We start from the raw sequence: 26,888 nt of genomic DNA, 5'->3' as shown, positions 1-26,888 counted from the left end.
CCAAAGCAGAGCCAAAGACAATTGCTGACAATTTTCCAGAGAATTTTGGCAGCATGCAAGACCTTCAGATCCATGAACATCAGCTGAAGAAGTACCCCACAAGTGACAGCCTGGATGAATACATGGATGAATGCTGTAGACTGAGTGAGGTGAGAAACGTGTGAATTTAATCTTAAATCTAGGGCTGTCCAAACACCCCAGTCAGTGTTCAAGTCCTGTTTGTCACAAAATAGACACATCTGAGTGAGTTTAGAATACCTCCCCTGAAACTTGTAAGCAGTAAAAAATGGTATTTGATTTTTAAGGTTTCTTTTCATACCAGTAAAATTCTGAATTAATTTGTGAATATCAGGTCTGGGTAAGAATGAAAAACAGCTCATTGAGATGTGGTGTTTCTAAAAGCTCTAGATGAGAAGGTGGACTTGATTCTGGTCTCAAAATGAAGATTATGAAGTCATCATCCTCTGATACATGGAGTGGGGGGTCAGAACATAGGTTTATTTTCAAGACCAGGTTATTCTTGTCTCTGGGAATAGCTGGCTTGCTTTTGGGGCATTGAAATTTGTAAAGAACTTTCTAAGCACTGATTCATTTCTGCCCAGGCCTGTTGTGCCCTGTTGAGTAAACTGCCTCAAATAATGCATGAGCAGGGAGCTAATTCACAAATTCAGATTTTTGTTGGGCTGGAGTTGGAGATGCCATTTTAACTTGCCAGCATAGCTGTGATGGACCAAACTGCAAAGACCTAATTTCAGCAGGTTGTCTCACTCCTTACTCCCTCTCTTTCCCCTTGCTGGTACCTTGTGCCACTGACAAGAGAATAAAAAGCCCTTTTGTGCACCTTCTCCCATAGCATGTGCTGGTAAGTGCTGCCCCCAGCTCTTTGCCTGAAGCCTCATGCTGCTGAAGTGAGGACAGATCACTGCAGTGGGTTCCAGGAACCAGGAAAGCAAAGATCTCTGTGGGAAACTGATTCTTGACAGAGAGACAGACCAAAGAGCCCCATGAGCAAAGGGAAGGAAAAAGGAGAAAGGCAGGCTAGGTGAAGAGGGTCACAAACACACAAAAGCATCAAATGGTGCCTAGCAGGGATTTTTTTGGGGGTCGTTCATTGTGGTAATAGTGATGAGTTGGAATTGGAGATGGGTGGGAGAAAGCCAAGTAACAAGTGATGTGTGCTGTGCAAATAATTTAACCATGACCTCACTGCCCTTAACCATTGGGCACTGGACTTCCTTTCCAGCATGCCAAAACCTCTTGAGCAGTGAGGCAGGTCAGAGATGTCTCATTTCTGTTAACATTGCATATCAAAGCAGTACAAGCAACATACAACCCATCTGAGTAGCGTTTTCCTCCCCAGAGCTATCTCACACATGGCAGAAGACAGATGTCTACTTTGCACAGATCCCAAACAGATCTGGCCATTTGGCAGAGAGTTCAAGAACAGATGAGAGCTGCAGAATCTGACCATAAGGAGACTTCATAAAAAGTTACCTAAATTCTCTGTTGCACTCTGGAGAGTTTGCACCCAGATTTGGTCTTGTCTGACAGCTCGGTATGCCTGTGAAATTCCTTTAAATCCTTAGTGAAATGGAGCCTCAGTTTACCAAAGCAAAGCATTTAAATAAACAAGAGAATAAATTAGAAAGAAGCTGAAGAGGAAATTAAGCTCTTGGTGGCTTATCTCCACTCCTTTTTAATATCCTCACCGGCTGAGTGCTAAAGCCCTGTGCCCTAGAGCACTTTTCTTTGTTTTTTGAGCTGTGTAAATACAGCTGTGACCTAGATGCTGGGGAAGTTTGCCCCTCTTCACAGCACACCCCCAGGCTGATGTATCTCAAGAGCCCCACACCTCAAACTGCTGGGATGCCAGGTAGCACCGAATTTGACTGGGACAAGAAATGCCCATGGGCTGCTGCACAGCCCTGCAGCAGCTGCTGCACTGTGTGCCTCAGAGCACCAGGACAGCACCAGAACAGCCTCTGGCAGATGCAGAGTCTTCTGCCCTCACTAAGCTTACACCAGGCTGACCTGTCGTCACTGTCATACAACACAGACCTGTTCAGGAGTGAGATCCAGATGATCATCTGACCATGACAGATGTATCTCAGTTCATCCCATCTGAGGATCTGCTCCAGGCTTTCTCTGTGGTTTTCACATTTGTCTGTCCAAGACACAAAATGGTACTTAGAAACCAATCTCTGCTATGGCCTGTTGTCTTCTAAGGGACTAAGATATCCCTAGAAATGAATCACTGTTGCCTGAAAGAAAGCAGGCCAGCACAGTGTATTCCCACCCTGGCAAGAACATGGCACACCAAATTGCTCCATCAAATCAATTCCTGCATTAAATTAATGTTGATAGAAAGGCAAAAGTGCTTACACTGGCTTATAATTAATGCTTGGTGAGAGCATTATTTAGTTATAGGTGACACCATCTTCCTCAGTTCTATTGATGGTTTTGGGAACTTTGAAGTAACAGAAGAGCAGTTGAGTTTCCCCAGCTCAGCTAGCTGTGGCAGTGCCATCTGTGCTCACTGGCTCACCACAGCCAGGATTCAGGATTCAGTCTCTGGATGAAGTTGTCCCTTGATGTCCTCCTGACCATCCCTCACTGCTGAGGCCACTTCCAAGAGAACAGGAAGGAAAATGCTGAAAAAGAGAGACTGGAAATGACCAAATGTTTTGACCACTTGGATTCAGTTGGTGAATAGCTTTGGCTGAAAATATACATCAAATCATTTCAGTGCAGCATTTTTAGACAAAGCTTTCTGATCTTTTGTTTTGAACTGTCATTATTTTGAAATTTGCCTACATTTTGAAAGATGAAAGAAAATGGAAGCTGTCAAACAACAAGAGAAAGAACTTTGAAGCCTAAATAAAAGCATTTCCTTTTAAGCTTGAAGTTTGAAGATACATAGCTTTTGATGCTTTTGCTTTACAAACACTTCCTCACGCTCCATAAAGTTTACATTTAAAGTCAGCCCAGCCCAGCCCAGCCCAGCCCAGCCCAGCCTCCTAGAAGAAAAAGGATGGGAGCACCGTCAGCATTAAGTGAAAAAAAATCATTATCCATGCAGTGCTATTTATCCTGGGCCAAAGCAGTCAAAATGTTTCTCCACAGAGTGATACAGTTCAGGGGAAGGATAGGGCTACCTGTGATGGCCAGCCCCCTAGCCTGTGCGTGCTGCTCAGAGGAAACCAGAAGCTATCAGCAAGCACAGTCCCTCCTGGACAGCAGGGTGGAGACATCAGAAATACACAGCACGATCCCTCTCTTTCCTGTTATTCACAAGCCTTTCGGTGCTGTCGGCTACCAGTGACAAATGCTTCCCACTCAGCTCAGCCTGTGGCTGTGTCACTAATTGGTTGCTCTGGGCCCAGGATGGGAGGGTTGAAATTCCGTTGTTCCCTGTCAGGTGGTGCAGTGACCACCGTGCTGCCTGTACCAGCCACGCTCACATGGCCAGAGTGCACAGTGAGGGATGGGTGGCAGGATGCATCCTGGTATAACCCAAAACTATGCACAAGAAAAGCAAAGAGCACTGCGTGAAGCACAGAAACCTAAGGCAATGCAAGATACATCAGTGAGCATTCTTCTGAACAAAGAAAAGCTTCCCCTGCAAACTGCCTGTCATCTTCAGCTCCTGCTGCCAGGTCCAGCCCAGGACAGTTCTCCATTGAGCCCAATTGTAGAAAAGCACATCACATGCATCCAAGTAACAGGTAGTGGCTGAAATGAGGCTGGACAAAGTGCTGACCAGATGATCAGACATGCAGATTTTGATTATACATCAGTTGAACAAGAGACTTGAAAGCAACTCTTATTCGTGCAGCTCCCACTGAACTTCAACTCTTTGTAGTGATCAGATGCTGCAGTGAGCACAATATTCCCCAGAGACAAGAGGACAGGCTCTCATCTCTGTGAGCCGTGTAGCCACAGAGGAGAAGATGTGACTTATGCCAGTCAAAATATTGACTAGAGGGCTCTAAATAAGCCAAAATTCCCAGTGCAGATGCTGATCCTGTATTTTTAAAGTTCCTAAGAAATCTGTAGGCCTGCACAACCGTCACGATTTATTGCCAGGGACACACATACTGAAAACTTGTGCCCAAAACTTAGGTGAGCACTGACAAGGGCAGAGATCCCTCTTTTGCTACACAGGTGTGCAGTCAGTGTAGTACATCTTAACTCCTCAGAGTCAAAAAACCATAATATGAGTAACTCAGCATGGCATAACTGGGAGCCTTTAACTCTGTTTCTTCCAGATGAGGGTCTGGCTCAGTCTCATGCCTAAAAGCAAAATCTGGCATGTATTTATACATTACATTCTTACTTTCCTAGAGAAGATTCAACCATGTGTTTCATAAATTGTGTCTTTATGATCCTCCACATCTTCATCTTACAGAAAAGTAGGCAAGAGCTTTTTCCTTCTTTATCATCTCAAAAATGGGCACACAGCTTTTGTTCCAACACTATTTGACAATTACTGTGTGGAAAGTAGGACAAATTTCAGTCATGAAGCTTCAACTGGGAGGACAGAGAATGGAAGAGACATCCTGGAAAATATTTGCAGTTTTCTTGTGGCTGCTGACTCTTCACTACTTGCATAAAACTGTCTCAGATGCTGAGAGGAAAATATTTAGACCAGAATATGACAGACCAGAGTCTGTGCTGCACTTGGCATCACCAAAAGATAGCTAGGGGTCTTTAGGTATTTCCAGTCTACGAAAAAACAAAGTCTTTGAAGGCTTCCTAGAGAGACTCTCTCTGTGCAATTGTTTTGGGGGCAACCAGCTAAATTACACAAATATTCTGTATGGAACACCTGCCATATCTGAGCAATCCTAATGCTAACCAGCCCTGTGGCAGGCTGAAGCACACCCCTAAAAGTTTTCACCATTGCATTCTGACCACAGAGGAGGCTGGTCCTGCAGAAATGTGCAAGCACTGGAGGCTCTGCCTGATTTGTGCTTTCTGAGATCACTTCAATAAAATGCAGATTAATTTGTCATTAAGTAGCCCAAACAGCCCTAAGCAGCCTCTGAATTCTGGCTGTGAAACAGGGATCTTCAGCATATTGAGTCCAACCTTCAGTCTGGTTTAGGTCCTCTACAGGGGTAGATCTACCTCACCCCAAGACCTGGAGCAACTACTCTACACCTTTTCCCTCTCATTTTCTGGGCACCTGTATTTACTTTCAGGAGTTAGACATTTTCTCTAACTTTTGCTAAAAGCCACATTTTTTCCATGCTTGTCCCAAACACACCTTTGCTTTCCAGAGCCTTCAGCTCTAGACACAGAGCATGGAAAAGTAGGACTCTCTTCTCTCCTCCTCCTGCCCATTTTGGCCTACAAACCCAGCAGCCACAGACATGAAGCAGGACTGTACAATGTTAAGCACAGGACAAATACAGAGCAAAAAGAGGGTCTCTAAGTGAAAGAGGTCACCATCAAATGCTTCATTCTTTTTCTCCAAGCTAAGTTAGAGCCAAATGTTTTACTCCATCCAAGACCTTGTGTGTCCCTTGAAGCCTCCCGTTGTGTTTCCACAGCTATAATGGGTTGGATTAGGCTCAGTGTCTCCTTAGGGCAGTACAGACATGCCAGCAGCCATGCAGTAGCATACTGGAAGGAAGAGGAGTTGCTAGATGTGCACAAAGAGGGTACAGTGTAGCAGAAAGCCTATATTTTGGGGTAATAAGGAACTACTGACTGTCTATTGGAACAGTATATAAAAATGACTGTTCATTTTGAGACAACTCAAAATGGCCAAATTTTCAGAAGTTGATACCCATGTACTTTCTGAAAATTATTCTTCTCAAGCTGGGCACCCCCAGATCCCTAGCTGCTTTTAGATATGTTGGTTATAGTGCTTTTGACTCAAGCTTTTCCCACCAGATACCACACAGGCTTTGTTCTCCCTTTGGGTCCTGGGGCTGTGTCCCTACCCATTGCACAGCCACAGTAAATACTCAGTTTTACGGCTGAGTAACTTTTGTCTTGCCACCACTTCTTGCAGGCTCTGCCTGAGAGGAAAATAAAAGTCATGAAATGAATGACTGCTTGACTTGGAGTCAACAACCTCTGTCCCAACTTCAGACACAAAAGCATCTGGATTTAATAATACCTGTTTATAAATAACATTGTATCATCATTTGTTTAAAAAGAAGTAAATCCTAATGTTGATTATTTTTTAACACACCATGAGCTTTCTGACATAATGAAAAGACAGGAAGAGTCCCAGGGCTGGCATTTCCCCAAAAATGTAGATTGTTGTGGGAAAGGAGACAGAGTAAGCTTCCTGCTTTTGTAGAGGGAACTTATTTTTTGAAGTAAGATAAACTTAGAGCACTGCTTTTGTAAAGATCGAGGCTTATTTTACTCACTGATATCACACGCACATCAGCAGGCAGCGCCAAGGTGGAAGTGAGTCCCTGCATGTGTTTGTTAGCAGCACGTTCAACACAGCCTGAGCACGGCACAGGGGAGGACACTCGCTGTGCTTGGGGAGGTCTTGGCGTCAGAAATGGTGAGGTGCAGAGCAGGAGGCTGGGAAGCATCATAGCTTTTCTTCTGCCATGGGATTACTCTCTGTCTCCAGCATTGCCCTTGGCTGAGCAGCAGTGAGACTCTGCCAGGTCCTGGGTGAAGAGAACTCAGTGGCAGAGATTATCCTTCCACAGCCAGACAGCAAAGTTGCTCCTGCAAACTTTCTTCAGGCATCTCTTCAAGACTGAGAAGGTAGCAGTAGGGATGTAAGCTGGGATCTACTAAAGATTAGTGGAAACATGTTCTTTCACTTTGGCAGCTTGATTCAAGTACGTTTCTCTCACAGACACACCAGTGATGAGGGCCAGAGTACAGCAGACAAAGTGTACCCCCAAGGTGGTCACAACTCAGCAAATCAATGCAACCTGCAGATACATGCTTTTGGGTAGGAGCTAAGCCCAGCTTCAGTACACATAAGTGTGACCTCCACTGAGCATTGTAGGCTAATGAGCCATACTAGCCCCAGCCATCCATTGCATACAGTTGAACCATATTTGTTTGTAAGGCTTCTGATGCCAGTAAAACCCAAAAAATTAGCCTGGGAGGTGGAACTAGAAACAGGCTGTCATGAGGTTTTCCTCTGCATCAGCCTGTGATCAGTCAGAATAGTTCTTCTGACAGTGGAAATTGCTGAGTAATCCAGAAAAGAGCTTCAGCAAGTAATGGTGTAGCTCAAATCTGTGGTAAGACCAAAGCACCTTGCAAGAGGAAGCTTGACTTTATCACAGGATATGACTGTAAGGAGCGTGCAGGGCTCTCAGCTCCTAGTAAGAATTGCTCTCTTGTTACTCCATGGTCCAAGATGCATTGTCATTGCAGGTGAACCAAAGTAACAGCAAAGCCCTGGGATCTGGTCTGGGATACCTAGAACACATCTGCCAACTGATTGAGAAGATTGGGCAGCTTCAGGAGTACAACCTGCGTCTCCAAAAACAAGTGTGCAGCTTGCAGAAAGAGCAGAAGATGAGTCAGATAAAAGAGGTAAGCAGATAATATAGTATCCAAAGCAGATACCATAGTATCTTCCATTGAGTAATACATCTTAAATAATAAACTCAAGGCCCAAGCAGAAAGTTCTGTGTCCGGGAAGATGCCAATTTACCACATCCAGCACGCACCTGGACTGGGTACTCTGGTCTTTAGGGAGGCCTCACACACCACAGTGGGTTTGTTTTCCTGAGGCTGGGCTTGAGTTTCTGGTCTTATTCAATTTTGTTTCTCAAATGTGCTTGCCTCTTTTGAGTTAAAAAGCACACTTCTCACCTCATACAATGGCCTGTTCTAAGTCAGAAACTTTTTCTTCTCTAAGCTGTAAACTTCCCAAGAATGCATCTCCTCTCCTCAATGCTATCAAAACAAAATCCACAGAGCTCCTTAGCAATTGTGTTTTGATTTATAAGATCTTACATTTCCTTCTGTTTTCAAACTGTCAAAATCCCAGAATTTTTCACAAAACAGACACAAGGGGAAAGAGAAGCAGCAATACCATGACCCAGCTCCATGCTTTTTTTCACTTCCTGTGCTCCTAAGCTACCAGATGAAAAATCTCTGACATTAAACCATTTCAGTGTTCCCATTTGTCATTTTTATCAGCCAGAGGTAGCTGGAAAATCTGACTGAAATTTGCAAATAATTTCAGGGTCTTCCAACATTTCCATCAGCATTTTTTAGTCCCTGCACATTTTATTAAGCTCTACCTCGCCTCTTCTTCAGTCATCACACTAGATTTCCATCTTTTTTCTTCCCCTGCCTTTTTGTTTATTTTAACACTCCCCAAAGGAACAGAAAGGGTTTATCACACTCAGCTATTTCTTCCCAGCTGTGCTGTGGTGAGTCTTTTATTCTCCTGATAGCTCATTGTTCCCCTGGTGCTGCTCTCCCACCTGCTGGGACTGGATCTGCAGTAGGTGACTGACTCCTCCTCAGAGCCAAAGCCAAGTTCTGAGTCAGGTTGCAGAGCAGAGTAGCTTGTCATTTCCATGTACCCATCTCTCACACTCAGAGGAATGCAGCCTCCTACATAGAGCCTGGGAATTGTTAACACATTTCCTGAAGCTTTACAACTGTGAGTCATTGCTCAAAGTAACTCTTCCAAGCTGCAAAATCATCTGGTGTACGTGCCCCCTCCCCAGCTCCCACTGAAATGAAAGGCACCGTGCTTTCATTTAAATATTTGAAACTTTCATCTTTTTGGTACTTCTGAAGGTCTCTCAGCAGTGTCTTCTCAGATGCATTTGTCTCATACTGTTCAGTGGGGAATGGGATTCTCAGATGTAACATTCAGTGCTTGTAGCGTGGTTTAAAAAACTGGACACTCTCGGGTATCCTGTGGAGCCTGGATCTCCTATATTTGAGCAGCTCTCCATCATTTTGTTCTTCAGTCATAGCCCCTCTGAATTGAAGAGGAATGCTGGCCATGAAACATGAAGATTGCCATCCATAATTTGGAGGGGTCCAAAAACTCCTTTACAAACCACATTCACTCTCCATGTAGACTATGAGAATGGAAAGGTTTCCATGTCCCAGACATGGTTAGGGAAGACACAATCCTCAAAACATGGGGTTAACATGATATTAAGAGCTGGTCACGAAGATTGTAGATAACCAATGCTCGCAGTGCTGTTCTTGAGAGGTGCACAGACATCACCACAGAAATGATGGCTTTGATCCTGGGACACAAAGGGAACACTGTTGCTCCACATCCTTTCTTTACAGGTTAATCTATAATACCATGGGCCAAAACCAGCATCTTTCATCAGATTTGCTAAGCATCTCCCAAAGGTATTGATAATGAGAAGTTCCACACTGCTGTAACAACATATGCACATGAGAAGTGACATTGAAACTGTCAGTTTCTTGGGGGTCTCCAGAGGTGCTAAACTGGTGTTGGCCTGTCCTGGTTCCAACACCAGTAAACAGTTTGGTTCCCTTTCTGCTTCAGCTGGATAAAGTTCTCCTTCCTTCCTACCCTACTAAACTCTTCTGCAACAGGCTTGTGCAAGGTAGAAAATCTCCCCTTCCTCACCCCACCAGCAGCAACAGCAGAAGTACACTGACTGAAATACCACATACAGTCCATTTGGCTGGTAACATGCAAGAAAACTGTGGCATCTCATCAATAAAAATACAAGATATTGTTGTCTGTGCATGCTCCAAAACAAATAACATCTTAAAATATGAGTCATTGTTATAACTGATCTGTTTATTTACACTAATGCCTCAGCTGAGCGGCTCTCTGTTTAGAAACTCATATTCAATTCCTTCTGGGAAACAAACTGAAAAGATGCTGACTATCAGGCAATTTAAGTTAAATGCTAATGAAGCCATTAAAGCTCTGTATTACTAACTACAAGCTGTTCAGCATTTTAGAGAATGAAATAATTTGTTGGGGTTCTGGTGGGTCCTACAACAAGGATGGACATCCCTGGGCTGGAATGTTTACAATTCCTCTGTAGTGTTGCACCACCCATTACCTTGGGTTGTTGCAGTCTGAGAGCCTGCATACTTTCTTTTTGTCTGGTACAGGAATACATTCTGCAGCATTGCTCCTGTGGAGCTGCCAGTATCTTCCTTAAGTCATATCAAGACATGAAAACAAATTATGCTGGGAGGAGCAGACCTCACAGCCTTTTGGTTCAGACTGGAAACCCTTCTGATCTTTCCATCATCCCAGAAATAGGAGCAAACACCGAGAAGCTGAGCAGCTGCAATGGTGAGTTCAAATACCTCTAACACGCCCTCCCGTTTGCCACCACTTGGTCAAACAAGCTGATCAGCCACTTTCTTGACCCAAGGAAAGACAGTTGGGAACAGAGCAAGGTTTTAGTAGAACTAAACCCTAGCTGAAATCCAAGAGAAGAAATTTAAAATGCTCTCTCTGTACCTAGGATTTTAACACTGGCTGCTTCATGTGTGTGATTGGAGGTTTTTGCTTTGCAGCTGTGGCTGTAAAGATTAGGACAAGTGAATTATAAAATAGTCTTTTGGAAAATTAACATGCCTGGATGGGACCATTAGTGGAGCCTCCACCCAAGGCAAGGTAGGATTTGATCTAAGAAGGAAAACCTTATACCTGTTGTTAGTCTTCTGCTCTCTCAAGTAGGCATGGAACACATTCCTGGAGGGTGACTTATTCTATAGACCAAGTGGAAATAAGCCCCAGCTGCAAAGCTTGGATCCAGAGATCAGCTTTTCCAGATGGCTGAGAAACACTGCGCTCAGCCTACTGATGATAAAGCCAGATGAAAAGTCTGTTAGATGTGAACCAGCTCACTAAATGAGCCTGATCAGTTTATTTCAAATCTTGGATTTCAGCTTGTTTCTAATACCTCGTGAAACATAGAACAACTTAATTGTAGGATTGAGTCAGAGCCTTTGGATCACATGGGGTCTTATCCCATCTTTAAGTCCTTAGGGTTCTCATCCCATCTGAAGTCATAACTTGCTGCCAGCACTGCCCAGAGGCCATCCTAGCAGGACACTGCTAAGAAATAAGTCCTTGCATTTCATTGCAGGAAGTGAGAGATATCTGGAATCAGGAAAGAGCCAGCCAATGATGGGGCTCAGGAAGTCAGCAAACAATAAGAACAACAAGGAGAATGAGTTCAGAGAAGCTGGGAGTATGGCAGAGGGACAGGCTTTTCTGTCAAAGGACCTTGCAGTAAGAAAGGTGAGTGATAAGCTTGGAACCTAACTCTGAGTGGGACCTGTGGGAGAAGCAGAGAGAAGTTCTGCTCAGGCAGATCAGAGTGAGGTGCCAGGAGAGCAAGCCAACCTTGTCTGTTACTGAGTGGAACTGGGCCAGCGAGGGTTAGGGGGGTCTGTGTCTCTCTGCTCCCAACCTTAAATGAAGAAGGACTATGTCTACATGACAAGAAAGGCACAAATGGATCCCTGGTGCAGGGGAGAGGAGCACTGCAGACAGCAGCATGGGGTGCTCATGCAACCTCACCAACTCCAAATAACTTACTGTGTGGACTCAGTCATAAGTATCTCCACTACTGATGCTAGTGAGATTAAACCAATTATTCATTACCACTAATAAAAAATTTAGTGGATCAATCCTTAGCTGGCCACACTTATTACCAGACCGGCAGCATATCAATGTAATTAGCTCCAGTCCTCAAAGCATGTTCCAGGGAATGTGTTTCAGCAAATCTGTGTCACTGAAGTCCAAGGGAGAGAGGATGAATGCTTTCCTCTCCCTTTCTTTCCCATTGTTTTTGCCTGCCTCAGCACTTTCATGTTCCGGTGGGGTTCAGAAGTGCTGAAATGCCAGAGCAGAGACTCTAATCAGAGTATTCCCAGCCCTGCAAACAGGAAGGAGGAAGGAGTAAGTCTCTCATGGGAAAGACCTCATGAAATTTCCACCCTTAAGTTGCAAATGGGTCACAAACACTTCAATGAACTTCAGAACCCAAATTAAGGCTGAGGCCTGAAAGGTACCTCATGCTCTGCCTTGTGCCCAGCCAGCTTTTGGAGTATTTTAAGCATGTGGGAACTTCTGATGACTTTACAGGACCATAGAATCGAGATCCATGCTCTTTAACCTGAATCCTCATCCTCTCTTGTTACATCACACCTTAGTACTGTCACTTAGTATTGGATTTTGTATCCTGAACATGAACAGCCCTGTTTATTCCTACAGAGCAGGTATTGTAGGAATTCTGTACTGTATGGGAATTCTGCCTGTTACACTCATGTCCAGGCTACTAGGTACTATACACATAAACTGGCAGTTGAAATACAAAAGAGAAGTGAGAGGTGGAAGGAGAAAGAAGGGATTATCACACATGTGGGGGGCTGAGTCTAAAAAGAAATAAAGAAAGAAATACTGGACCAAGGCTATGCGTACATTCCAGTGCAGAGCTGAGAACAGACTGTTGCAAATGCTGGGAGATGGTCTCGCTGTCCTGTTACTTACCGATGTATTTCCCTTTTGTTTTTAGGCTCTGGACGTCAGCAAGAACATCTCGGTATGTACTGCCTTTGCAGAATATATTTAACTGGTGTCTACATTATCAGTGAGTAAGCCCGTGCAGTGCACACCATTGTATGAACAAAAGAGGTTTACTCACCCCCGAAGTTTAGCTCTCATGGACGACAGGAGCATCAGCTGCTCAGGCTTTCTGCAGTATCAGCAGTGCTTGCTTGTCCAAGACATGACCAGCACAACGAGGGACTAACTGCTGAGGCCTCAAAACCCTTCCACAGCACACATTAATCCTAGCAGCAAACACAGAGATTTGCTATTTCCTTGAGTAAATAGTCTTGCTTACAGGCAATTAACTCAATAGCACTGAATCAGATGTTGCAGTTCTCAGCTGAGCCTCATCTGAAGTTTTGAACTGAAAACTTTGCAGATTCCCAAGAAGAACTATTACAATAGGCATTGCTGGGGCTGGTAAGTGTGGCTGGGCAGCTGCCAGGTTGTGCTCTCAAGGTGGCCACAACTCCTGTAGTAATGGCTCTGCTGGTGGCACAGCAGCGCCAGCACACAGTGAGGAGGAACCTCGGGACAGGGCAAAACAATGTCAGGAACGTGACAATGATTTGAGAAATTCACTGAAATGGGAATAATTTCTCTCTGTTATGCTAGTTCTGGGACATGATAATTTTTGTTCTGTTCCCCAGGTTTTTCAGTCATCACTTTAGGAAATTTAAAACAATATTGGAAAAAAAATTCTTTTGGATTCATAGCTCCATTTAGTTCACGGGTCCAGATAAGCCCAGCCTGGAGAGACCAAAGATTAGAGATGGCCTCCTGAGACTCCCTGACCTCCTGATAATCTCTATTAGCATTTCAAATGTAAGGCCAATAGCTGTGGCTTGCTGAGTGACAGGGAAACAAAGGTTTGATCTCCTAATTCATGTTCCACAAAAGCTACCACCTTAAAAAAGGCCGATACCAATGCACCTGGCCTAATAGAAAGGATAAGAGAGTCAAACTGCTTTTTTTGGTTTCATTGTAAAGGCCTCCTGCATGCATGTGAGTAGGTAGGAAACCAAACCAATCTTCTCCTTTAGCACAGCATAACAATAGAGTAAAACGTGCCCTTAGGCAGCTACTCAGCATTCACCAGTAAGGGCACCTCACACTCTGAAATCCTAAATCAGAAAGAATAGCAGAGTTCTAGGCAGAGAAATGTTACCAAACACAATATGAAAAAGATGGTATTACTCAGAGTTCATCAATCCTGTCTCCTTGTCCTATCCAGGTACAGGCTGGCCACTGGGCATCACTGCAGTGTTAAAAATTCTTTTGTGGGCCCTGACCCCTATCTGTCTGAAATAAAGAAATTTCCTTTTTCCCACCACCCTGGAGTACCCCAAAGAATCATGTGTTGACCAGATAAAGTCTGCTAGCAACTTGCCTCTGGTCTTTTAAGTTGTGGTTTCTTTTCGCTCCCTAGGGTGAAAGCCATGCTTGGAGGAGAATGAGAGATCTTATGAGGAAGACAAGGTTGACAAACCAGAACAAGTTGGGGCTGTCTTCTGCTGCTCTGAAGAGGTCCTGCCCACAGTTATATAGGTGAGAGGATGCTGTGGGAGATTTTCACTTAGTGTTGTGAGGAAATGGTAGAAGCTTTAGCTCTGGTTGTTGCTGTCAGGAGAAGACCACTCCTTACCTTATTTCTGTTGCATTTGCTGGTCCTGGCTAGCAGTACTGTTTGCTTCCTTAGAGCCCAGATGCTCCAGGATCCCAACTGGACGTTACCCATGTGAGAATCATGGAAACATTAGGGTCCCTAAAATAAGACGCTTCTCCCCAGCAGGGCAAGGGGATGATGACAATTAGCCAGAGCCATTCTATAGCCTAGTTATTTGTCTTTCTTCTCCCTCCTAAGAATTGCAGTCAGTGCTAATGTTCTCTTTTGTCCACTTTCCCACTTTTCCTCCAGTGGGACAGACCATATTGTACCTGATGTGTGTTGGGATGGGACACTCAGGATCAGCTGGATGGTTTTGTCAGAGGAAGAGGAGATGAAGTTTGCTGAATGTGTGCTTATGGGTGGGACCGTTTGTTGCTGTAAATTAATATTTCGGTCAAGTATGAGGTCTTGATTACGGGATCCATGCTGCTCCCTTGGGCAAGTTTGTCTAGCAGGTTGGTTGTAGCCTGGCCGCTGAACTAAACTGTGTTGTTCATGTCCATCTGACAGTTCTGCTTGCACAGATATTCCCTGTGCACTTGCCAAGTCCTCCCAGCTAGTCTGGTGAATTTGGAGTGTTTGTGCATGTAATCAGGTAACAGGAAGTGCCTGGGTATCTTAGTCACCAAAGCAGGAGCATCATATGGAGCTGTGCACCTCCCTGTATGTTTTTTCAGCTGAGGTCTCAGTAACCTCCAGCGGAACAGCTCAAATGTGCTTAAGTCCTCCTCCAGTTTTAGAGGGGGTGAAGGTAGGGAAACAGCAGTTGTTTAAGCACTCAGGAATGTCCTATTGTTCCCCTTAAGACAGCCTGTACCTACCTTACAAAATGCATAAGGGAACTGGGAATCTTATAATTACAGCTGGAAAAGAAAATCCTCTGTAATACAGGGAGTGATTTTTCCAGCTGCGAAAAGGTTGGTTGGGGCCCAAGCACATGTAACAGGAGAGCTTCCTCCTATTGTTTGGGAAACTGAAAGAAACACAAAGCAGAGAGAGATCAAACAGTTCCATCTAAAATAGATGGTGAACCAGCTGGGGAAAAAATACAAACTCCTGTGAACCTTCCCCCTAACCTGAATAGAACCAGCACTTTTATTTGGGTTTCAGAAAAGTTCTGAAAGAACTAAACTGTGTTGTTTAGTTTAGTCTGTATAACTTTCTGCTTGCCCCATCTCCACAGCACAGAGGACAGCGCCAGCAGTCCCTGCATAAGAATTGAAGGCTAGATCCTCAGCTGCCTAAATTAATGTATTCCCAATGAAGGGTCAGCCCAACAGCTCCTGGCAGAAATTCTAGCTCTCTAAAAATTAGTCTCCTAGAATGGACAACTACTGCTATCATGGAAATGCTGTACAATGAGATGCCAAATAGACCGTTTTTTGCCTGGATGTATCCAAGCATTTTCAGAGCTTTTTGCAGGTTGTTTTCAGTAGCTGATGAATGGCCTTTTCTTCTAAGTTCTCCTCCCATATATCTACATAAAACCCTTGCCTCTACTCATGCTCCTTATCTCCCTCCATTTCCTTTTCTCCTTTATCCTAGCTCTTATTCCCCACCCCATCTGTATTTGGTCTTGCTCTTTTTACCCCAAACCTAGCAATAGCAGTGCACAAACCCTGTCCTTTTCACTGGTGTGTGGAAAAGCTGGGAACCTTGTTCATGTGGCAGTTTGGATAATTCAGGCTCCTATGAAGTAAAAAGTTAGGCTTAGTGGATCAATGACAAACCAGTAAATGCTGCTGGACAGTAAGAGGGACCCTTCCTGCAGCAGTACCAGAATGGTAAAGCAATAAAGTCTCACTCATCTGCAAATCTTGGCAAAGCAAACCTTGAAGCCCTGATACTCTCAGCATTTAAAGCCACTGTTATAATTTATGAAACACGTTTGTCCTGGCTCCTGGTCCTGTTTGTACATGCAGACATAAGGAGTTGGCTGGCTTTCGCTTACCGGGGCTTTTTTGGGCTCCAGGTCTTGCACTGGAACAGGCTGGAGCCTGGTGCCCCGTTTTAACATACAGTCCTGAAGGAGTCCGAGATTTGTTGCTTTTGACACCCAGTCCTACTTGAGTCATTTGGGCAATTAGAGAAAGTCTCTTTGTTTTTGTTGTTGTAACTAGGTCAAAACAAATCCCCTTTCATGCTCCTACTCTGTGTATGATGAATGATCTGCTGCAGGGTGGTTGTTTTGTTTTTCTTTTCTGTCTCTTTTTTTTAAACATCCACAAAAGAATTCTCATAGCAGAGAGAACTTGGTTCTTTCAACGGGAGAGAGGGGAGGCCTGCCAAGGTAAACATACTGGCACAAGACTCAGTGGTTTGCCATAACAAGTGGTTTTAAACAGGCTCAGGTTTTAATTTCATTTTCTTTTTCCTGCTAATACATTTGCTCCTGCAAAGCAACATCTATTCTATGCAAAGGACCAGAACAGACTGATGACTGACTTCATTATGGTGTTGTGAACTTAAGCAGCCCATGGTCCTCCACTTTCCAGGGCAGGATCTAATGTAGGCAATCCCCTTCTGACATTCCAGTGCAGATATACCCACTTGGATATCTATGGGAGCTTTAATGCAGATGTATGGGCATGAGCTAACCTCAAATACAGTCTTTTTCATGGTAAAGATGATAGTTTCAGTTTGAAGCCACCAAAAGCTTGTTGCTGTATGATACCTACTTTGTGGTTAGTGTGAAGTAAGCTTGCAAGGACAGTGCAGTTCTAACATTACAAAACCCCATCTTCAATATTGTGTGGTAAAGATTGAAAAGGGCACAAGAACATCAGACTCAGATCTGAATGACGCTCTTCACATGGAAGATTATTACTAAGGGATGCTCAGCCCTGTGCTCAGGGTTGAGAAACCACCAAAGAATTAAAGAACATCAAAGCAGAAGATTGACTGGTCCATTGTAAAAGAGCTAGGAGCAGAACAAAACATAAACATTTACAACATTAAGAAAAAAACCCAATATAGTAGTTCACAAAATAAAGAGTCTGCACCACGTTAGTCAGGACTTTGAGTTGAAAATTTTTCAAATTGAAGATTTGAAGTAAATATCTATTAGCTATTTATTTTCTGTAAATAACTTTCAAATATTGCTTTAAAAAACCCAAAAAACAAATGACAGCTTTTTTTTTTCTTAAACAGAACCTATTTTAAAGATGTGTCTAGAAAGTGTTTCAAAAGGTTTGTCTGTCATAAGACCTGGAGGCCTGAGCTAACTAAGTCATTTCAACCAAACAGGATGTATTCTACTCATTTCAATCATATGTAATAAATAACATACAAAAAATTAAGCTGGAGACAGTCCACAGGAGCTAGCCTAGTATTGCTCTTCAAAACACTTAATTTCATTACTATTTTAGGCCAGAAATTTTAACTTCTGTATGATGTTCAGCCACAAGTCTATCCCCCGTCTTCAAGCTAGGCAGAAAATACTTGTTGCTCTGAACAAAATGATGTTTGTGTCCATCCATTACAATGTGGCTCCTTGCCAAGTGCTGCATCTTGTGGCTCTTTTTTTGGATGCTGCCACAAATATTTGGACAGCATCTGTTACGGAATTTCACACTGGAGAGATGGAAGCTGCATTGGGTATAGCATAGATACATATGCACAGCATATTAATGTTAAGAACACAGCCATGCATTCTGGCCACTGTCAACTTGACTTGTATTTTTCCATTTGTTAAGGCCAGATATTATGTCTTCAGACCTGAGGAAAACTGAGAGGAACTCCATGATTGTTCTGGGACAAAACACAAAGAATGAAAACTTATGGCCTTTCTGATAACCTGAGTCAAATGGAGCAAGGTGAAGTAAGTAAAGCAGCATGTGTTTCTTTGTGGGTTGGGGTTTTTCACCTCTTCTCAGCACAAAAAGGAGGCAATGAGGCAGTCCTGTTCCTTCATCCAGACACTCCAGCTTACAAAGACAGAAATAGGTCCAATTTTTGAAGTTCAAATGATGCAGATTGATGTCTACTGAGAACTAGTCCATGTATCTTCATTTTAATAGTCCCCCGGCTTTTGGCTTGTTGTATTTTTTTTAACCCACAATTTAAAGGCAACTATAGTCATACAGGCTACATCACACAGCCTTTTTACAAAACATAAAAGGCACTAAATTCATTTATCTGCAGTAAGTCAAAAGACTTCCAAATAATAAGCCAACAAGATGTCTTGGGAAAGAGACAATCTGTCCCTAATAAAGACTAAAAGAAAACCAGCCTGAGCTTCATCTTCTACCTTCCCAACTCAGCCCACAGGCTAAATACAGAGAAACTCTCTCTAATCTCACTGCATGTTTCTGTTTCAGAAAGTCAAGGCAAGAACAGCAAAGGACACAAAATCAAGAACCCCAGGGTTACTCTGTGCAATCTACATCCTACAACTGTCAACAGAGCAACTCTGAATTGAGTGTTGGAAGGGGGATGTTGAGAAGGGTCTGTGGGCAGATACATGCTCAACTACATATGGCTTCGCTCCCAAATCTGAAGTGTACTTTAAAAAGTCAAGCCACAGATGAAAACTGCTGTTAGCATCTTGGCAACACAAGCAACAGGGACTTTTAAGATTTGGAAATTCTTCCTCTTTTCTGGGTTGGGAACAGAATTACCTGAAACACTGAAGCTTTAAAACTATCATTACTGTCTGAGGACATCTCCAGCTGAAATAAACATTAGCTTTATGGGACATAGCATAACTTGGAGGAGTGCCAGAGACTCATTGCCCAGAGCAGAGGTGGCTATTGAAAGGACAGCCTCCTCCCTCTGGGAACTTGAGTTGCAGTCTCTGTCCCCAGCACAGTTCCTCCCTTTAGAGCAGCCTATAGTCAGCTGTGCCATGTCACTGGAATCCAACAGGAAAACAAAGTATGTAAAGCTGAGGTCATTCCTGAATCCACTACTAGCTTCCTGTCCTGTGGGCCTGCTCCTTCTGCTGAGGTCCCTGGACTCTGGTGCTACCTTGCACAGAAGTTGGCATTGTACACATTCATTGTAAAGACCAGAGTAAGCAGCACTGCAGGAATTAGCCTTTCAAGAGCCTGCAGGGACATCCAGGGCAGCCTCTGCCTCAGCCATTGTGTAATCAATCTTTTTCTCTTTTTTTGATGGGGGACAGGACACCAGGCTTGAATTCCTACTGTAAGTCCCACTGAAGTGCTCTGTTTGTGCAGGTGGGGGCCTGAGGCCATAGGTGGAGCAGTCATGCTGCTGTACGGCTCTGCCTGCTCTCTCTCTACTGGGAAAAGTTGAGGAGAGCAAGGCTACAAGGGAAAGAAATTCAAATACATCCTTTATAAACTGGTGCTCTTTTGGGACACACTAACAACTGTGAAACACCATGACTGTGCGTGGTGGCTGCCTTATTGCCACATGTCCACTGCTTCCTAACTCAAGGAACAGGCAGTGCATGCTTCTGAATGTCCCATGGTTGCAGAGGTCTCTGCACACTTAGCTCTTATTAGTACTAGCAAAGTAATTAATACACATGGGGTAAAGATTTAAGTAAACTAACATTGCCTCTTGATAAAGGATTGTTCTACCCCATAAATTATAATATAATTACAAGTCAAGCAATTGCTGATTAAAAATCCCTCCCCAACCCCAACTTGCCTGAGAACCAAGATTTGACAAGCTGGCAGGAATGATCAGCTTCAGCAGGCTTAGTCTTTCCACAACAGATGCATCTCCCTTGCTCATCCACATCAGCTGGAACCGTTGAAGTCCTCCAAACCAGAACGGGATCTTTTCTGGGATTCAGAGCATCGCAGCCAAGCAATTCCAGGGCCAGGATAGTTTGCAGGGATGAGTGAGGGCAGGGTTCAAGTACTCAGAAGGATTGCTACTGTTGTTACTTAGCATCTCAAAAAACCCCACAAACACAATGACCAAAAAAAAAAAGGCTGTGCTGACTCAAGGTTAGCACCCTAAAGTAGGTGCTGTGTTTAATGTTTCAGCTGTAGCTGCTGCTGCAGGACTTGGTTGTTCACTGTATATCTTGCTAGCTTCATCCAAAGCTAGAAAGATTTATGACTTGATTATTCTGTGAATATTCTGTATATATCTCCATAAATACAGGGCACAAAAATCCTGCTTTAACTTACATCCTCTGTTAGCCTCCAGCTTTTTTACAGTGACTGTACAGAATGTGAATCAGTGCAAACTGAATTTAAAGTGTTTTAAGACATAGCGTCATGAGCTGGTATTTTCTACAACCCTCTCTATTCATGGTATAAGTTCATTGGGTAGTTTTTTTTTAACTAAGATAAACTAGCACTCTTCTTTATTATAGCATTATGTTAAATATGTTCATGTATTTTTCAGAAATAAATGTATTTATAATGTGTAACATACTGTATAGTTCTCCACTCCAGGATCCTTTGTAATCCAAGCATAAGAAATTTAATAAAAGTATCACTATTATAATAATTGTTTTCATATATTTTATTAATGAACACCTGGCTTGTAGTATAGCAACTGCCACACCTTTAGGGTATCAGGTGAGCATAGCTAGTCAAGAAAGGAATTGTTACCTCCAAGCTTTTAAAGGTCTTCTTTAGCTTTGGCAAAGAAGCAAGTTTGCTGTTTGGAAGCAGGTGCTGTTCTCAAAGATCTAGAGGGTGAGGAGAGGCTTTTGAAAGTTCAGGTATGACAAAACACATATGTTAATTTTGAGCAGACTTGTATTAAGTGCTGTTGCTGGACTTTGCTTCCACATACAGGCAGCACACACAGCACTTCCAAGAAGAAATCAGTGAAGGCACTGGGACAAAGTGCTGCTGCTCAGCACTGGGGTTCCTTTCTGAAAATCTGGATTCAGTAGCAGCACTGCACAACAGCCTCAAATGACAGATCCTAGCTGGCCTCTAGGCTGCTCTTCCTCAGCCTTGATTCCCAGCCAGCAGCAGCCTCCTGGACAGAGCAGCTTCCTTTCCCCTGGCATGTGTCTAAGGCACTGTGTACAGCACCCCCCAACAGCTTTAACTGAACTGTATAACCGGGTGATATGGAGTGAAGCTAAAGAGGCTGCTGGCACAAGAAGTTACACACAGATATTCAAAAGAAAGTCATGTTGAAAAGTCAATGAGACTCAACTAAAGAGAGGCGTAGAAAACAAGCTAGCCAGAAGTGCATCTGTGGAGGTAGAAGGGAAATAATACACCTTTGCAGAAGTAAATAACAGGAGCCATGAGAGCCACTAACACCCCCGTGGCATTGGAGAACAGGCAGTGAACATGGGGCCAGTGCAACAGAGGAGGAAACCGCCAGGTTGCCTTTCACCGTGTACCAGTGCTTCAGAAGAGCAACTCCCATCTCACTGCTGCTCAGAGCCTTCTTGCCAGCTGAGGACCAAGTAGCAAGCCTTAAACACAGAAGACTCCCCAGACTGGGTAAGGAAATTAGGTTTATTCCTTCAATCACCCACCTCCACCTAGCACTGCACAGACCCTACACTAAGCATCATACCAGCATCCTACACACAGCTCTGCACCAAAAAGCACAGTGCCTGCAGGGGACTCTGCAATTCCCACAGGATACACACCCAGAGCTCCCTGCCACTTTGGGATGGTTCAGTAACCCAGCAAAGGGCAGCAGAGGCTTGGCTCTCACAGTCCCTTCAGCATCCCCACAGTCACCTGAGCTGTCTAAGCAATTATTTGAGCAATTATTTGTTTCCCTTACTGGGGCAAAGGAAGGCTCCAGTAGCAAACAGGAGGTGTTTAGGTCTTGCCTTACACGCACACAATTAAGACCAGTGCCAGAGCACCCTGCCTGGTGCACTGAGAAGGTGTGGTTTATATTACTCCTCTAATTGCCCAGTTAAATAACATTACAGACTGCTACTAAAGACTTGTCATGAGGCACATTATGAGCTGGTACAGCTTTCCCAGACAGAGCTCCACCTGTACCAAGGTCATTTAGTTGCCAGAAGCCTGCTCCAAAGTAAGAGGTTGTTTGACCCGTCTTCAGATGACATTTTTTTCCTGCCTGTGATCTCCTCCCTCCCACCATACAACTTGGAACAGTCTTTTCATCTGGTTAGATTTTGAAAGCACACAAGATGAAGAACACTGATTATCCTGACAGTAGCAAGGAAAAGCACTTCTACTAGAAAAATAAAAACATAAGATTGGTCCTGAAATTTCTTGGAATAGGAAAGGAAGTAAAACACAGATCCCACCACTCATTAACACACTCCAATCACACAGGATCAACAGAACCTAATTAAAAAGAACAACATCTACTGCCTCAAGCAAGTTACTGATCCGTTCTTTTCTTCCATGTGTAAGTGCTAATCCTCCCTTTTAAAGGCCCCAAAGCAATACAATTAAGGCTTCTCTCCTGCCCTTAACAGGAAGAATTTCTAATTAAGCCTTAGAGGAAAAAAGGGAAAAGTATTTTTCCTTCCGCTCAAGGACTACCCCATCAGCTATAAGCAGACCTCAGCTAGTGCAAGCACCAGAGCTGCCCCAGGCTGGGCAGGAAGGAGGAGGTGGAGCCCCGTTTCCCCTCTACTGCCTAGAGAGCTTTGCTGTACTGTTTTCAGCCAGGACTTGAGAAAGCCAAGAGGGATGCTGCCCGGCTACTGGGACTGAAAATACCACACTGAACCACCCCTGATGCTCAAAAAGGCAAGGCTTTTTTCTCATCTAAAAGAAACAAGTTAAAAATTAAGAAAAACACTTGTATGCTAACAGCAATGTCAAATTAGCTTTGATCCAAGACCTTTGAAGACTCCTAACTGCCTGTGGTCACATTAAAGCTTAAGAGTAAGCTCTAAATAAAGTTAGATTTTTTCCCCCTGAATTTCAGACCACCTAGGCCCTTTTATTTTTATTCCATTTGATATGAAGTTTCCATGTTCTCGTTCACCAGAAAAATGCCACCTACCCTTTTCTGTTTCTAGGGCAAGAAAGGCAAGTTCACGCACAGCATCTTTAGCAAGGCCCATTTGTGTAGTGCTTTGGCATTCTTGCTTTCCAGTCCTGCCACATGAGCACAGCCCTACCTTACCTAGTGACTTAGGGACAAGTGGCCAAGTCCCAGCTCCTCAGCAGAGTCAAAATAACTGCTCTGCATCTCCAGAGAAGCAGCTGCAGGATCTGCGTCGAGTGAGGTTTGGTGTACTTCTGCTCAGTGTTGGAATGGAGCCTAGGTCACTACTTTTGAAAGCCGCTATATTCACTAACAGAAATGCCAACATCACCCAGCAGCAATCCTGCCTCAGTCTGCAGCCCAGGCCTTGACAAGGTCTCCAGTTTGTCTATGGCAGACAAGTAACATCAAACCCAGAGCAGAATTCCAGAGCAAGATGAATTCAGAGCATTTGGAAAGCTTGCACAGCCACTGGGGTAGGTCTTGCCTTGCAAATAAATTCTTACAGCTAGGGTCTCCAGGGGAAGGTGTCCCACCAAACAAATTGGTTTGACAGACACTTTATTGCAATCCACTGACTTCATGCACGGCTGACGCCTTCCTTTGCCACAGCACAGAAACCACAAGCACCACACACAGAGCTGTCCCAGTTGCCACAGCAGCAAATCCCAGAGCCCAGGGGGCTGCAGCATGCACAGCCGCTCCTGTGGGGAGAGACACCCCAATGAATGCTCCCAGGGAGGCACAGGGATGCCTGAGGGGCTCAGCTTTTCTGCAGAAAAGCCTTAGACCAGCCCCCTTCCCCTGCCTTGCTGCCACACTTACCAAGGCCATCCTTGGCTGTGTCCTGTTTTAGCTCATGCTGGAGGAAAATCACAGGGCCTTTCCTGGAGACATCGGAAGGACCTTCCTGAAAAGGAGGCTCAGCACTCCTTTTACCCCCTACAGAGCAACATGAAGGTTGTAGGTAAGAAGAGGTAGAGCCCTGAAGGTCAGCAAACTTTGTCCAGGTCAGCCTCCCAACACACAGAAAGCGCTGAAGGCACAGTTTCCATGGGAGCACACACAGAGCTAAGAGCCCATGAAGACCTCTATCTTTTTGGCAAAAGAAGAGCCCTTAGTCAGTGGAAAGGAGCAGGAAATGCTTTCTTAAGCTGTCCATGCCTTAAGGGAATTACTCCATGGGCTACATGACTCCTCCTCCCCAGCTTGGAGACGAGGCCCTTGTTGCCCCTTGGCTAGGGAGCAGAAGGCCAGGACACTTGCTGACTCTGGAAGGACAAGTGGGGATGCAGGACTCCTTTACAGACCGGTGGCACACGGAAGCACTGCAGTGCAGGTACACTTAGAGAGAAATGGAGCACAGCCTGAAATCCCTCAGGCACTCTCTGGGGCCTGGTGATATCCTAGTGTGCTGCACTGACCCCAGCCAGCAGCTAAGCGCCCACACAGCCACTTCTTCACTCCCCCTACTCTGCCCCAGCAGGGCAGAAAAAGAATAGGAAGAGCAAAAGCAAGAAAACCTGTAGCTGGAGAGATAAAGACAGTTAAAGAAGTGGAGGAGAGGAGGAGAGGGAAGAAAAGACCTAAAGCACAAGTGATATAAAAGCAAGTCACCTACCCTGCTCCTACAGGCAGGTCAGTGCCCAGGCAGTGGGGACATCAGCTATGCTGGAAGATGAAATCCCCCAAAGTCTACACTGCTGAGCATAAAATCATGCAGCATGGAATAGTCCTTTGGCCACTTTGAGTCAGCTCTGCTGCCTCCCAGGTTCTAGCCTGTCCCATGCCTACTCACTTGGGGTTGAGAGACAGCAGAATGAAGAGAAAGTCTTGGTGTTCTGCAAGTGCCATTCAGCAGTCAGCAAGAACATCTGCTTTCAACACTGTTTTAGGGACAAATTCAAAGCCACAGCACCATATAGGCTGCTAAGAGGAGAGGTAGCTCCATACTATGGGCCTGGTCCTTAAGGGGGAAAGCAGGAAGGTCTGTTCGGCTTGTTTCACATCTAACCTGTAGCCTTGGAGCCCTCTGCTGTCCGCTCCAAGGCAGCTTTGAAACCTTTACACCATACACTTGCAAGCTCAGGTCAATCCGGCATTACAGCACTTCTCCCTGACACCTGCAATACTGCTGCCCGGGCACCACTTCACTGGGAACCTTGTTAAGTACAGCTGAGACCAATTTTGGGTCGACCAATTAGTCGATCTCAGGTGAGCTGAGCAAACAGTACAAGTCAGGGTGAATTTCGTGTGACTTAACTGGAGGGGCTCAATGAGATTCAGAGCCCAGATGCTTCAAAATGTACTCAAAGTTTATTTCCAAGTCATTTTGGGCAAGAAATGTAGTTTAGAGAATATTGGTTAGTGTAGCTAGAGCGCACACCCTAAGCTAATTCACCAGACAAACTAGCACTTGTTTAGGTACACTACTGTCCTTCTAGCAGTCACATTTTCTGTCACACTCCAAAAGTGATGTCTCTTACCTCTATCACATTCACTTCAGGGAATGAGGTTTTTGGCATTAACCTCTCCCCTTCTATTTCAGCAGGGGATCTTCCTAGTCTTTGCCCCATTCCCCCAAGGAGGCCAAGAGACTCACAGTCATGAAGTGGTTCTTATTGTTCGCACATTTTACTTCAGTATGAAACTAGGCAGGCAGGACAGGATCTTACCAGCCCAGAGAGTTTCTCATGGGAAGTGGAGTCCACAAAGGTGAATGTGTAGAGAGGGAAACGCTGGTAATGAGAGGGCAACAGTAGTCCTGAGATGAAACTTGGAGGCATCAGCTGTGTCTGACAGTTGTCGCCTGCATAAGGGCACCTGAGGAGGAAAGGTAAGCAGTGAAAAAGAGCAAGTTATTCCCTCGACCCAAAGTTTTTACAAGTCACTTACCCATGCACCAAAATTGGCCACTGCTGCTGTTGCTGGGGGTTGGTGCTTGGTGTGGCCCAGCAGTGGTGCAAAACTAAAATCAGGTCTGGGTCTGTTCCCTGAAGGATCTTGACCTCTGCATAAACAGGGTCTCTCAGAGTCTTCACAACAGGATAGTCACTGTCCATATAGTAGAAGTATAGCTTCCATCTAGGACAGAAGAAACCCAAGAGCCATTTAAGAGCAGCAAGAAGCAGCATTAGGCATCCTTTAGAGACATATCAGTAAGTTCCCACCCTGGCAGGGAAGCAGTGCTGGGTTAACCCATCAATACTCCCCTGTTACACATCAGAGACCAGAGCCCTGCTCCAAGAGGCTTGAGCAGGTCCTGCAAACCTCTCCTACCTGAGGCAACATGCAGCTCCAAAGACAGAGGACCTGGCTGGGACACAGCAGGGAGTGGTGGCAATGTGAAGACCTGAACACTCAAGGGAAGGGAGCTCCCACTGATGGAATAAGTACATTGGACATGTAACCTGGTGGGAAAGGAAAGCTCCAAATCAGGCAAATAAGAAAAGCCACTCTGATATCCCCTTTCTCCAATATGGCAACCTATCATCTGCTTTAATTACTTATATCCCCTGTCTTCTGTCACTTCATTTTAGCAAATACTTGAAATTCTCTTTAGTGTTTAGATTTGAGAATCTGCAGATTGTCACTGATCAATTCCAGCTTTATTCCTACTAATTAGAGATACACTGGTCTTTAACCTACTCCAGGGCCCTCATGTGAAATCAGAGGTTGTGACAAGCAGGAATTTCTCTAGTGACATTGAACCCAGGGACACCCAGCAACATCAGCCCCAAGGTAATACCTGAAAGTGCTATCCCTAGTGACAGAGCCAAGGCTCCCAGTCTTCACATTCCT

General features: G+C 44.5%; 2 protein-coding genes across 2 annotated transcripts in view; one reads left to right on the top strand and one right to left on the bottom strand.

Annotated features, from left to right (window-relative positions):
- On the top strand, positions 1 to 20,639 carry LOC102041890. Its single transcript, XM_005416518.2, has 8 exons — positions 1 to 149; positions 7,372 to 7,533; positions 10,078 to 10,264; positions 11,067 to 11,221; positions 12,501 to 12,527; positions 13,965 to 14,083; positions 17,900 to 18,024; positions 18,524 to 20,639. Exons 1-7 carry the CDS (start codon positions 54 to 56, stop codon positions 17,994 to 17,996), a joined length of 843 nt encoding a protein of 280 aa, XP_005416575.2. The 5' UTR covers positions 1 to 53; the 3' UTR covers positions 17,997 to 18,024; positions 18,524 to 20,639.
- A 3,009-nt stretch (positions 20,640 to 23,648) lies between these two features.
- Positions 23,649 to 26,888, bottom strand: part of LOC102036741 (zona pellucida sperm-binding protein 4-like) — a 5,589-nt gene continuing 2,349 nt past the window's right edge. The window contains 8 exon segments of the mRNA XM_014309305.1: positions 23,649 to 23,791; positions 23,913 to 24,029; positions 24,354 to 24,431; positions 25,753 to 25,910; positions 25,983 to 26,157; positions 26,160 to 26,171; positions 26,367 to 26,497; positions 26,836 to 26,888. Coding sequence (XP_014164780.1) covers positions 23,649 to 23,791; positions 23,913 to 24,029; positions 24,354 to 24,431; positions 25,753 to 25,910; positions 25,983 to 26,157; positions 26,160 to 26,171; positions 26,367 to 26,497; positions 26,836 to 26,888 — 867 coding nt within the window.

Source organism: Geospiza fortis, unplaced genomic scaffold (assembly GCF_000277835.1).
Source record: "Geospiza fortis unplaced genomic scaffold, GeoFor_1.0 scaffold130, whole genome shotgun sequence".
NCBI lineage: Eukaryota > Metazoa > Chordata > Aves > Passeriformes > Thraupidae > Geospiza > Geospiza fortis.
The sequence above is the reverse complement of the archived record's forward strand: the minus strand, read 5'-3'. Positions and strand labels throughout refer to the sequence as shown.

Coding starts and splice junctions, on each gene's coding strand:
- LOC102041890 (XM_005416518.2), top strand. CDS start 54: ATGCAAGACCTTCAGATCCATGAACATCAGCTGAAGAAGTACCCCACA. Junction 150..7,371: donor AATGCTGTAGACTGAGTGAG/GTGAGAAACGTG, acceptor TTGTCATTGCAG/GTGAACCAAAGTAACAGCAA. Junction 7,534..10,077: donor AGATGAGTCAGATAAAAGAG/GTAAGCAGATAA, acceptor TGTCTGGTACAG/GAATACATTCTGCAGCATTG.